The 14,069-nt window shown below is 41.0% G+C and overlaps 1 protein-coding gene across 3 annotated transcripts in view; it reads right to left on the bottom strand.

The window, feature by feature from the left end:
• The window catches only part of LOC121145117 (spermatid perinuclear RNA binding protein), a 129,326-nt gene that overhangs the window by 48,112 nt on the left and 67,145 nt on the right, over positions 1-14,069 (bottom strand). For all 3 annotated transcript variants that reach the window (XM_040963860.1, XM_040963861.1, XM_040963859.1), the window contains 2 exons: positions 10,584-10,804; positions 4,274-4,439 (listed from right to left, as the gene is read on the bottom strand). In XM_040963860.1, coding sequence (XP_040819794.1) covers positions 4,274-4,439; positions 10,584-10,804 — 387 coding nt within the window. The remainder of the gene's footprint in view (positions 1-4,273; positions 4,440-10,583; positions 10,805-14,069) is intronic.

Raw genomic sequence — 14,069 nt, 5'->3', positions numbered from 1 at the left:
AGGAAGAATGGGAAAGTCATAGTTCAAATGACTTTCCAAATTATTATTAGCAGTAATCAATACATATATGCTTGTATGTACACAGGTGTTTTAAAAAGATCATGTTATTTCTGTGCTGAGATTCTAAAACCAGTGTGTCATTATTGTGGTGTTGTAAAAGCTCATGAAGTACCACAGTAACTACTGTAGTTTTGTACTAATTTCAACATTTCATTTTACTTCAACTTCAGCATTACTGATTTTTTTAAAAAAGATTTATTTGTTTTTATTAGAAAGGTAGAACACGGAGAGGAGGAGTGACAGAGAAGAAGCTCTTCTGTCTGATGATTCACTCCCCACATGGCTGCAATGGCCAATATTGCACCAATCCGAAGCCAGGAGCCGGATGCCTCTTCCAGGTCTCCCACGCTGGTGCAGGATCCCAAAGCTTTGGGCCGTCCTCAACCTCTTTCCCAGGCCACAAGCAGGGCGCTGGCTGGGAAGCAGGGCCACCAGAATTAGAACCGGCACCCATATGGGATCCTGGCAAGTGCAAGGTACGGACTTTAGCCAACAGGCTACCACGCTGGGCCCTGAGTATTACTACTGAATAAACTTGTCAATGTCGACAACAACAACAACAAAAAAATCAGAGTTAAAGCTAAGTTTGTGGAGGCTGGAATTGTGGCAGAGTGAGTAAAGCTGTTGCAGTCTGTGATGCCAGCATCCTGCACAGGGTCACGCTCCAGCTGCTCCACTTCAAATCCAGTTCCCTGTCAATGGCCTGGAAAAAGCCCTGGAACATAACCCAAGTGCCTGGGACCCTGTACTCATATAGGAGATCCCGATGGGCTCCTGGTTCTTGGCTTTTGCCAAGCCTACACCTAGTTATTGAGGAAATGTGGGTAGTTTTGACATACGCATGTGTATACATATAAGTGTGTAATACACACACGGATATACACAGATATATATGCCTTAGTGCAAACAAATGCTGAAAGCCAACTATAGCCTTTCAAAATTTGTAATTTTTCCTTGAAATTTCTGAAAACCCCCTTATTTCTGAGTACATGTCTGCAATATTATCTGGGATCAGCATATAGTTATTGCTCAAATTTTACAAGAAAATGCATCTTTGTCCGAGCACAGATTCACTGTTAGAGAACTCTACTTGTTACTTTAAATAAGAGTTCTTATAACTCCTACTACTGACCTTAACAGTTGAAGTCTCTCATCTTTTCTATGACAATTAACAATATAATTGGTCTTACTGAAATATTTTCTAGCCTAAAAAAAATCTCAGTCTCCTTAAATGTGAGGTAGACTATACAGCCTGACTCTCCTCTGTCACCCCATGACCAGCTGCTAACGCAATGATTTAAGGAGGGCTCAGTGCAGTAGCCTAACAGCTGAAGTCACCACCTTGCATGCTCCGGGATCCCATATGGGCACTGGTTCTAATCCCCGCAGTCCTGCTTTCCACGTAGCTCCTTGCTTGTGGCCTGGGAAAGCAGTTGAGGACGGCGACACTGTACCTGCGCAGGAACCTTGGGAGATGCTCCAGGTTCCTGGCTTCTGATCAGCACAGCTCCAGCCATTGCAGCCACTTGGGGAGTGAATCAATGGATGGAAGATCTTCCTCTCTGTCCCTCCTCCTGTCTATATATCTGACTTTGTAATAATAAATAAATAAATAGGGCCCGGCGCGGTGGCGCAAGTGGCTAAGTCCTCGCCTGGCACGCCCGGGATCCCATATGGGCGCCGGTTCTAATCCCGGCAGCCCCGCTTCCCTTCCAGCTCCCTGCCTGTGGCCTGGGGGGGCAGTCGAGGACGGCCCAAAGCTTTGGGACCCTGCACCCGCGTGGGAGACCCGGAAGAGGCTCCTGGCTTCGGATCGGCATAGTATCGGCCCGTTGCGCTCGCTTGGGGAGTGAATCATCGGACGGAGGATCTTCCTCTCTGTCTCTTCCTCTCTGTATATCCGCCTTTCCAATGAAAAAAAATAATAAAAATAAATCTTTAAAAAAAAAAAAATAAATAAATAAATCTTATTTAAAAAGAAATTTAAGTGGGACCAACATTGCGGTGTAGATGGATCCACTGCTAGCAACCCATCTACTAGTATCCCTCTGCTAGCATTCCACGGTTAGTATCCCATCAAGGTGCCAGTTCGTTTCCAGGTTGCCCCAATTCTGATGCACATCCCTTGGTAATGACAATTGAGTCACTGCACTTGATAATGCCAACCGAGTCCATTATGGACTCAAGAGTAACAATGTCTACTCCATGAAAATAGAAACACATATTATAAGCTGAAAAAAATATAAAAATAATGGGGACAAGAGAAATCTTATTTTCATTGACTTTATTGAAAGGCAAACTTACAAAGGGAGAACAAGAGGGAAAAAGGAAAGGGAAATAGTGGTAGAGGAAAAGGGAAATAAGAGGGGTCGTGAGAAGATTTTGTAGGGAAGGAGAGAGACAACCCTTAAATGTCTGTAACAGCCCAGCTCAGGTCAGGCAGAAGCCAGGAACCCAACCCTCACCTCCCACTCGGGTGAAAGGGAGTAAGTATTGGGTCTTCTTTCACTGCGTTTCCTGGCACATCAGCAGAGAAGCTGGGACTCAATCTAGCACTCCAAGATGGGGTGCCAGTGTTATAAGCTGTGGCTTACATGCTACATCACAATGCCTCTTAGAATTCTCATGGTCATTAGTACAGTTAGCCAGAAACACATTACTAAGCTTTCCATTTCTTAAAACTTTATAATATATAGGATGTTTACCATTCCTGTTTGCCAAATGATCACAAAGGAATTCAGAAGACATCTAACCCTAGCAAAGACTATAAGGCATTTCTGCATCAAAACTGAAAGCAGAAAACCCAAAAAGTACCTTGCCATTTAGAAACCTTACGTTAAGATTTGATAGGTAAAACAGCACCCCCAAAAGTAACATAAAAGTAAGTCTAAAAAGTAATGCAAATGTGTCAACAGAGTAATGAGTTTAAAAACCAGTTGGTGTATGTAGATTAACAAAAATAACTCCCTAACAAAACTGCTGAAAACAAACTTACAATTTTTACTCCTTCAAAGACCCCTTTTAGAAGAAACATAAAAAGAAAGCAGTAAAAAACAAAAGAACATACAACACCTCAAAGTTTCTATCTGTGCTCTGACACCTTTGTGTGCCACTGATATGAGCACAAACTGATAGGGAATCAGTAAAAGTGAGTAATCAGATGATTAGATGAGTCAGTATATTCCTGACTCAGTTTACTCTCTGTGTTGCACCTAAAGGACGTGTTTATGCAAGCTTCTCCCGTGGAAAGAGTCCGTGACTAGACTCCCTCACACTCAGCTTCTTCAAGTGACTGAAACTGAAACCACAACCGCTGCTGGAACTGGCACTTGGGGTGGCTGGCGGGCGGGCAGGCTCCCTGGGCTCAGTGCCACATTTGTCCACCTGCAGCCCTGTGGAGCCTTCAGAACTCCTTCCAGAGAACATGCCAACTGAAATTTTCTTAAAGCATCCAATGTGAAAATTGCTTGAAAACCAAGAATTGGGCCCAGTGCAATGGCTCAACTGGCTAATTTGACATTTCCATATGGACTATGAGTCCTGTCCTAGCTGCTCCATTTCCCATACAGCTTCCTGCTTGTAGCCTGGGAAAGCAGCAGAGCATGGCCCAAAGCCTCGGGACCCTACTTCTGCGTGGGAGATCCAGAAAAGGCTCAGGGTTCCGTGTTCAGATTGGCTGTGCTCCGGCCATTGTGGCCATTTGGAGAGTGAACCAGTTGGATGGACAATCTTTTTGTCTCTCCTTCTTTCCGTAAATGTGCCTTTCCAATAAAAATCTTATACTCTTAGGAAAAAAAAAAAGAAAACCAAAACCAAAAATACTGAATTTTCCCTGAGAAAACTGAGTCTTACAACGTCAAAAGTAATTTTATATAATTGTTATCTAAGCTCTTTCCAATCTTATTTTTCTATATGACACCAACCCTGCTAAGAATTTCACAACACTGAGATATAATTGGGGGGGGGGGGGAGTAGATAATTTCGAACAAATGAAGAGTTTCAATTAAATCCATCTGAAAAAAGCCATCTTAATTTGATTAATAAATCCTGAATGCTAACCACAAGTTAGGTTTCAATGACCCAGGCTACTGGTATTCCTTTTACCTGTATTTACAGCTTATTATTATCAATTCTTGTTAATAAATTCATCAATGTCACTACCACTTTCACCTCTTTACAAATTCCACTAGAGGTCCAGTTAAACTGTACTCACCTGAATCTGAATGGGAAGATTCTCTTTGACTGTGTTTAACAGGGTCTCTGTGGGTTTCTCTTTGCACATTAAAACCAGCTCCAAGTCCATATCATCTTTAATGAGCAAGCCTTTTGCGACCAAGCCAATCCTCATTACGCCACACAATGTCCGACCACCTTGATCCCTAAAAATAAAAGCCTGCATGATTACTTTTACAACCTATTTCCCAAACTATAACTCAATTATCATCTGGTTTCCTGGATAACCGCATGAAACGAGAATAGATTAATAAAGCTCAAAAACCCACAGGTAAGTCTAAGATTTAGTTCATAAGGCATCTCATCTTCTCCAAAGGATCCTAAAGGAAACGTATTTCACACTATAGATTTTGTAATTCCCTACTAGATCTGGTATTACTTAAGAAAACTCCAAAATACCAAACTTGTACCTCCATGAGCAACTTTTCCAATTTTGTTCTATTGTTTTAGTGGTAAACGAATAACGGTATACTAAGAAAGCAAAAGTGCAGAAATCAAGAAGATCCACGTCCTACTCCTGGCAGTGTCTGTTACCTTAGCACCCACAACTGAAACAATTTACAACACAATGAGCCAAGGGCCCTCTCAGATTCATTATTCTAAAAACCCACAAGAGTTGATAGAGAAGCCAGAATAATATGACAAAGAGATGAGGAAGCAAAGCACAAACACTCCAAATCCAGGAGTTTCTAAAAAGCACACTTGAAGATCTCAAGCTATTAACAGGACGTAAGAAAAATACTCATTTGTCAATTTTAGTTCTAAAAGCTTCTTAATAGTCCATTTTTCTTAATTACAGCTGAAAATAATAACTAAGCTTTGCATTAGTAAAAACACAGCAAAGGAGACCATTCCTGCCTGCCCCGGTGACAGGGGCAGTAAAACATGAAGTATTCTACTAGAAAGGGAAGAGAACAGCTAAGAACCAACTGCAGACTGCACGCTGTCTCACACCTCCCAACAAGCCTGCATTTGGAAGGTAAAATTGCGAGCCTGAGGACAAGTGGCACTTCAGCTTCACAAAGAGGAGCAAGACAAAGCCAGCATTTAGACCCAACTTGGTTTAATCACAACATTGAAATTCTTTACATTATATCATCACTACCCAAATTCAGAAAGGAAGAGGTTAAAACTAGGTCAAGCAAGGCAATCTGAAAGTTTTACTTAAGCAGTCATTGATTTAGCTAGATGGGAGGAAAGGTCATTTTAGAAGGAAGCAAAAGAAATCACCAAAGTTAAGCAGAAAGTCATTTTCTTGAGAATGAAATAGAGAAAACTTCCAGCAGCCTCCTGGCTGTTGGTGGGCCTCAGGACAGGGCATCTTGCTACAATCAGGCTGGGCTGATTGTTCCAACTGGTACAAGTAAAAATTAGAGTGCAAGAGGGTTGTTTGGGCTTAGCCGCAGCACCAGCTGGTAGAAGCCAGCACTGGGGGCTAACTCTGTCAAGTCAAACCACAGAACCACCTGAAGAGTGCATAAACCGGGAGTGAGAGAGACCTGGGAGGGAAATAGTGGGCTCTTCCCTCTTGGGTTACCACTCCCACGGGAGGGCACTAGGATGGGGGCTGGGGTGGCTAACAGAGAAGCACCCAACAACACCTGAGAGGGCTGGATAGTTGAGCTTGTTAGAGGGAACTAAGCTTCAATACCCATTGGCATGTACAGGAGCCAAATGGGAAGTGGGACAGACCGGACTACTCTGCTACACATACTGGCAAACCAGGGTAGGGGGCAGGCCTGGTGGGGGTTATTGTGGATTGCCCTGACTAGACTGCAGTTCCCACTGGTTTATGTAAGAGCCGAGTATGTGCTGGGCAGAACCAGAATGGACTGCAACACCCATTGGTTCCAGTGGAAGTCGGGACTGAAAGCAGAACCTACCCAGCAATTGCAACCACCAGCTGATGGGGCGATGGACTGTGCCGGGCCCTGTGCTTGCTAGAACACACAAGAATCAGGTCTGGGAATACCTTAAAGTTTCTTTGGGGGTCTTCCCAATCGAACTGCCGGACTCAGAACTCTAACCAAGAAAAGACAGAAGACAGAACAAGTCAATCAACCACCTCAGCTATATCTTGGCAGTGAAATACTGGGCAAATGGAGACTCTAGGATGGACTATGTCAATCAGTGGATTCTTCAATGACCTCATCGTGCTTGGAGTGGCGAGACTCACAGCGATTCATAACTGGTGAACTATCAAAACCACCTGAGCAAGTATCTAAGAGCATGCCCCACATCCGGGACTTGGTGTGGGTGGGAAACTGGGCGGGGCTTTTCCCTCAATATCTCCTTTTACCTCAGATACATGAAAGAAACAATATGGAAATGATGGTCTTACCCACTTCCCTATAGCCGTTGACCCTTTTTACCCTAATTAACTATGCAAAGACTGTCAAAAATATAATTTAAAAAAGATTAATTTAAAAAAAGAGAGAATGAAACAGAGAAAGAAACTATGGCAGTGAAAACCCAACAGGAAATTATAAACAATGCAGCCACTGGTTCAGTCTTCAGTCCCTGGCATACCTTAAGAAATTCCATAAATATAAGATGAATGAAAAACAATACCAAGTGGGCACAAGTACACACATACACACACACAACACATTGTAAAGAAAATGACCTAAGTGCAATCAATGAAGGACATTACACATATGCAGAGGCATATCAGAAGGTATTATGACTTGATAGTTCAAAATCCTGCCTCTCCCACTTACTTTGTGACAATAGACACTCTACAATTGATTTCTTATTTGTAAAACAGGATCAGTACCTTTCTCATTGAGTGTAACTCAGAATATAAGCTAATCAATGAACGTTATCCAGAGCTTGATATCAATTTTTCAGTAAATAGCAGCTATTAAACAGTCCCTGTAATTTCTCATATGTATGTATCTTGTTTTATCTTCCACTTTTAAAGCCTATTCCAAATACCACCTCATTCATAAAGCTTTTCCTGATTCTTAGAACCAAATCATCATCTCACTCTATTTTGTACTTACAGATTTTATATGCAGAAAACTGAAGCACAGATGCTAAGAAAACTGAATCTGGAGTCAGACTTAACTGAATTCTGGCTCCACCACATAAAATCACTCAATGACCTTGAACAAGTTCAAGTTCAATCATGATTCTAAACTGCTCTTTTTCCATAAGTAGATTTGAAGCAGTGGAAATGGCATAAGCAAAATGAGGGTAGAAAAGGGGAACAATAATAAGAAGACTACTGGGTTTGCTGTAAGATGATATGAAAAATAATTTACTACAATAACTAGCCCTTAATAAATGGAAGTTGAGCCTAGTGCGATAGCGTAATGGTTAAGGTCCTTGCCTTCAATGCGCAAGGATCCCATATGGGCACCGGTTCTAATCCTGGCAGCTCCACTTCCCATTCAGCTCCCTGCTTGTGGTTTGGAAAAGCAGTGAAGGACGGCCCAAAGCCTTAGGACTCTGCATCCATGTGGGAGACTCGGAAAGAAGTTCCTGGCTCCTGGTTATGAATCAGCACAGCACTGGCCATTGTGGCCACTTGGGAGTGAGTCAGAGGATGGAAGATCTTCCTCTCTGTCTATCCTCCTCTCTGTATATATTTGGCTTTCCAATAAAATAAATAAATCTTTTAAAAAATGGAAGTTATTACTAGCTAACAATCATTAACTCACATAGTAAATTCTAAATCATAATTTGGTCTTACCATGCCACATGCAGAGCACAGCATGACTGAGAAACTAGGCCCCAATTCAAACATAACTGAAAAATAGCAATTATTGCTGAGATCAAGCAACCCAAATAAAATGAGTTATTTAAAAAGAAGAACAGAGGCACTCTTGTTGTGGTATAATAGGTTAAGTGACCACCTGTGATACCATCATCGTATATGGGAACTGGTTCATGCCCTCAGTTGCCCCACTTCCGATCCAGCTCCTGGGAAAGTAGCTGAAGATGATCCAAGTGCTTGGGCCGACAACATCTATATGGGAACGTGGAAGACGCTCCTGGCTTCGATCTGGCTTTGATCTGGCCGAGCCCTGGCTGCTGCAGTCATTTGGAAAAGTGACCCAGCAAATGAAAGCTTGACCATGTCAGTCTCTCTCTGTAACTCTTCCCTTAAAATAAATAAATATTTTCAAAACAAAAATTGAATCGAATTAAAGGCAGAATCCTAATATTTCCAATCATACAAATTGTGAGATTTCCTATATTGCATGTGACTTTGTGGAGTTAGTTTGTTTTTTAAAAAATAGGTTAAAATACAAAACCATAGGTAAAAGTTCACTAATGGTACCTGGCCACAGAAGGTTCTTAAGAAACAGCTGCTAGCCCTCACCCCACTCTGGGCCTTTGGAATGCTTAGTACAGGGCTGGACCACAATACAGGCCGCTCACAGGAATGCAAGTCTAGTTTGGGAAGCCATGCCTGTCTCTGTTTTTTAAAAAGTAACAACAGGGCCCGGCAGCATGGCCTAGCAGCTAAAGTCCTCGCCTTGAACGCGCCAGGATCCCATATGGGCGCTGGTTCTAATCCCAGCAGCTCCACTTCCCATCCAGCTCCCTGCTTGTGGCCTGGGAAAGCAGTCAAGGACGGCCCAAGGCTTTGGGACCCTGCACCCGTATGTGGGAGACCTAGAAAGAAGTTCCTGGATCCTGGCTTCAGATCGGCACAGCACCGGCCACTGCGCTCACTTGGGAAGTAAACCATCGGACGGAAGATCTTTCTCTCTGTCTCTACTCCTCTCTGTATATCTGACTTTCCAATAAATAAATAAATCTTTAAAAAAAAAGTAACAATAAATCATTCTGCACCCCTTGAGTTTTACCAGATGGGAAGAACAAAGACAAGTGCTCAATTTGCGTCCTGTTCCACAAGGGAAATACCTGGCATGGATAACCACGACAACCAAACGCATCCAGACAGAGCTGTATTTAAAAACACAAATAGAAGCGTGAAGCATATTATCTCTTAAAAACCTTTAAAAGAGTGACATCATCTAGTTAAGCAAGTCAAAATCAATGTTTTCCAAATATGCCATTCCTGAGAAGAAACAATATAAGTACCGTAAAAGCTCAAATTTCACTGAGTTTAGTAAAACAGTTAAGAGTAAATCTTAATGTTTTGTGTGTATGTATGTGAGAAAGAGAACAAAAGCACAAAAACATACAAATCCACCAACAAACAATTTAAATCGAAAGTACGTAACTACTGAACTTGTATTAAGAACTAGGATAGGGGAGCCAAGTCAGTGGAATATATGAACTTTGTCATGTTTGGAACTCCAAATATGACAACCACATTTTTAAGGCCATCTTCTATTACAATAACTGAGTTACTTTTGAGAACCTTCACACAGACAGACTATGACAAGATACAGTTTATAGTTAACAATGTATTTATATTGTTAAGCCAGAAACTTTCACCTAGAAGTTGGAAAAGTTATACTACCTTTCAGTTAAAAAAAAAAAAAAAAAGAATCTTTCAATACTTTATTATTCTTTATCTATATCACACTTACAATTGAATGCTGGAGAAAAAAATTCTATAACCTCTTTCTTGTGCTTAAAACTTACTGCCAAGTTATGAACTTCCTCCAATCTAACTGATCAAAGAATAACTTGAAGCTCACCATGGCAATAAAAGTTTCATATCACTCAGGTTGCCATGACAGCTTCATTTCACTAAAACATTCTTTACTTTTGCTGCAGCATTAAGAAAACTCTGCTGTAACTGAAGAGGGTTTGCCAACCAATAAACCTTCATTCACCCCACAAATACACAATTAGTATTTATAATATACCACACATACCGTGCTACTACCAGGTAAATATAGTGAAAAATACCTTTAAAACACATTTTTTACACTTTTAATTTTATTCCAGGTTTTTGCAAATGTCCAAAGAAATGATATTTTATGATTTCTCCAGAAAGGAAAGCACAGCTATCTCAAAATTTCAGAGGCTGAACCAATACAGGAACAAAGATGAAAAAGTCCTTGAGCATAAAGACTTTAAAGGACATAAAGGGATCCTAAACATATCTAGTCATTACTACTTTCTAGATTTCCTGTCAAATTTAACTGAAAATAAATAAATGAATAAATAAACAGGTAAAACTACCACATATTTACCACCTTGGTTATAAGTATGCGTATGTATACATATATAAACACATATATGTGTATATAGCTAAGAAAACTCAAAGAATGGCATCAACAAACCCATTCCAGGGACATGCTTGAGCTTCTGCGAGCACTTCAGTAAAACATGCACCATGAAGGCCACTCCATACTCACTTGGAATGGTTTTCTACAGATTCATCTTTCTTCACTTCTGTCTCACCCTCTACTTTTGTGCCTTTATTTGTTTCATCCAGCCAATCTGAGACATGTTTAAGAGCACATTCAACAGTAGACACCATATTCTGTACAGCTTCAAGTTCTTCTGGAGATGGATAGATTGTTGAATGTTTCACCATAACATGGCGGTCATCGTTGGCAAAAGATCGAATAGATCTCTGTCAGAAGGAAATAGAAAACATTACTTCAACAGCAGAAACATCACTTTAAAAATGACATACAAGGCCGACACTTGTGATGATTAATTTACCATCAGAACACCTGCGTCCCCGTCAGAGTACCTAAAGGCTCAAGTCCAGATCACTGCTCAGAAGACAGCAAATGACAGCTCAAGAGATGTTGTCCAGACATGGCAGATCCAGAATTCTTTCCCAACTCATGGCATCAGCCTGAGCCAGTACTGACGGTGGGCCTTTGAAGACTGAACCAGGAGCCAGTACTAAGGCCTAGAGGGACTGAGGCAGCGATGCCTGCATCCCATATAGGTGCCAAATTGGGTCCCAGATGTTCCACTTCTGATTTAGCTCCAGTTAATGTGCCCGAGAAAGCAACAGAAGATGGCCAAAGTACTTGGCCCCTCTACCCACACTGGAGAGTCAGAGAAGCTTCTGGCTCAGGCTTCAGTCTGGCCCAACCCCAGCCACTGTGGCCATTTGGGGAGTAAAGCAGTAATAGATCTCTCTCTTTCCAACTCTACATTGCAAATAAATAAAACAAATCTTTCCACAAGAATAACAAAAGTAAATGGATGGTAAATGTCTCTCTTTCAAATAAAATGTGTAAATTTTAAAATAAGATGACAAATATATTTTAAGTCAGCTAATAGGATTAACAAACTGATATGAAAGAAAACTGAGATAAACATTCTTGGGAATAGGAATAAAATCTGAGTCTACCGAACTCCACAAGAGAAAATTAAAGATCATCCATCATGTTTTGGTAAGGCTCATCTAGGCCACATTCAAGATTATAAATATGCTGTTTCTTAGCTGAACCTATGCATTCTGAGTAAGATGTCTGAAGAGGTACCCACATGACACCCACAGCTAAAGAACAATGGTTTTAAAAGACTCTGTAGAAATGCATGATGGTGCACGGTGTGCAACCACACATTTGAAAACCACTGGAGAGTTTAACATCTTAAACAGTTGAGATTTGGGCCCAGCGCTGTGGCCTAGTGGCTAAAGGCCTCGCCTTGAACATGCAAGGATCCCATATCGGTGCCAGTTCTAATCCCGGAAGCCTTGTTTTCCATCCAGCTCCCTGCTTGTGGCCTGGGAAAGCAGTTGAGGATGGCCTCAAGACCTTGGGACACTGTACCCACATAGGAGACCCGGAAGAGCTCCTGGCTCCTGGCTACGGATCAGCACAGCTCTGGCCGTTGCAGTCACTTTGGGAGTGAAGCATCGGATGGAAGATCTTCCTGTCTGTCTGTCCTCCTCTCTATACATGTATCTACCTTTCAATTAAAAATAAATAAATCTTTAAAAAAATGTGAGATTACAGTACCAATACACATGAACTATGGAAAAGACAAATACAGTCTACAACTTCACATTTCAAACTTTTACACTGAGGCTTTAACATCCAAAATAAGTTACAAATTCTAGAAAGGGAAAAATACATACTGCAAAACAACTGACCTTCCAAGCTAATTTATAAATGTATTACACTCTCAATCAGGACTGATTTTCTTAAATGTCAATAAAAACCACTTCAATGCACACGTTTTTTAAAGAACTGGCAGGGCTAGCATGATAGTTCAACTAGCTAATCCTACCCCTTCAAACGTGGCATCTCACATGTGCACTGGTTCATGTCCTGGCTGCTCCACTTTCATTGGCCTTTCCAATAAATATACATAAATCTTTTCTAAAAACGGGCCATAAATAAAGTACAAAGATAGCATGCATAGAACCATTACACTAAAACCAAATATCAAAAAAAATTTTTAAAGTAGTGTTTAAATGACATGCTAGCCAGGAACCAGTAGAGCAGACTAACACCCAGAAATAGCACAAACTACATGAAAATGCAACATGGCAGATCATTCACACTCATGAGTCACACATTCAAAACCTTTCAAATATTTCCAAATTTACAAATGTCATGGAGGTTTGTACCACAGCAAAATGAACAAGGATAACACGGTTAATTTTCCATAAAATTAAAAGTATCCATGTAAAAAGTAGATTAAAGTCTTCACTTACCTAATCATATACTAATACCACAAAAAATAGCTGACAATTCTATCAGTCTTACCTCCTTTGTTTTGCTCTTACACAATATCAACATTTTGAAATCATATTCATTTAGAAACTAGCAAGTTAACACTAGGATATTACTGTCCCCTGTAAATAAGCTGTCTCATATATAAGATAAAAGCAACACAGAAAAATTAGAAAACAATCAAAGAAATTACATTAAGACACAACAGAAAAATCTAAGCAAAATCATAAACTAGGAAAGAAATTTCATCAGGTATGAGAAATACATATGAAACTTAAACAAAAACATAACAAAAAAAAAAAGATTTATCTGCTGGTTGACTCCTCAGATGGCCATCACTAGTGATGAGCCAGTCCACAGCCAGGAACAAGGACTGAGGCCTTGGCAGGGGCCCAATGACTCAGGCCATCTTCCACTGCTGTCCCAGGCTTATCAGCATGAACTTTGATTAGAAGGGAAGCACCCAGGACTCAAGCAGGTGCCCACATGGGATGCAGGCACTGACATCCACTATGCCACAACACTGGCCCCTAAACAAATTACTTTAAGATGTAAGAATATTGAGATGATAAGAAACGAGTTGAAGAAGCAAATAATTCACATTTCAGGAAACATATTTCTCCCACCATCCAGATCTCAACATTAAAATTTTTCTTAAGAACAAGGAGACTATCTTATAATGTTGGAAGTAAATAACATTCAAATAAATATCATCAGACCAGCTATATAACATATTCCAAACATACTCATCATTACATTTTGTACTTCTCTCACATTTTTTTTTAAACATTTATGTTTATTGGAAAGGCAGATGTACAGAGAGGAGCCAGACATAGAGGAAGGTCTTCCATCCGATGACTTACTCCCCGCCCCCAAGTGGCCGCAATGGCTGGAGCTGCGCCAATATGAAGCCAAGAGTCAGGAGCCAGGAGCCTCTTTTGGGTCTCCCTTTCAGGTGCAGGGTCCCAAGGCTTTGGGCCACCCTCGACTGCTTTTTCCTAGGCCACAAGCAGAGAGCTGCATGGGAAATGGGACCACGGGAATATGAATCTGTGCCCATATAGGATTCTGGAACATGCAAGGTGAGGAATTTAGCCGCCAGGCTACCATGCCAGGCCCTTATTCACATCTTTTTAAAATGCTTTCTCACTTCAGGAAAAAGTTCACACAACACTCTATAGAAGCAAAACAGAG

The sequence above is a fragment of the Ochotona curzoniae genome, unplaced genomic scaffold (genome assembly GCF_017591425.1).
Source record: "Ochotona curzoniae isolate NIBS_2020 unplaced genomic scaffold, NIBS_Ocur_1.0 scaffold_3208, whole genome shotgun sequence".
Taxonomy (NCBI): domain Eukaryota; kingdom Metazoa; phylum Chordata; class Mammalia; order Lagomorpha; family Ochotonidae; genus Ochotona; species Ochotona curzoniae.
The sequence above is the reverse complement of the archived record's forward strand: the minus strand, read 5'-3'. Positions and strand labels throughout refer to the sequence as shown.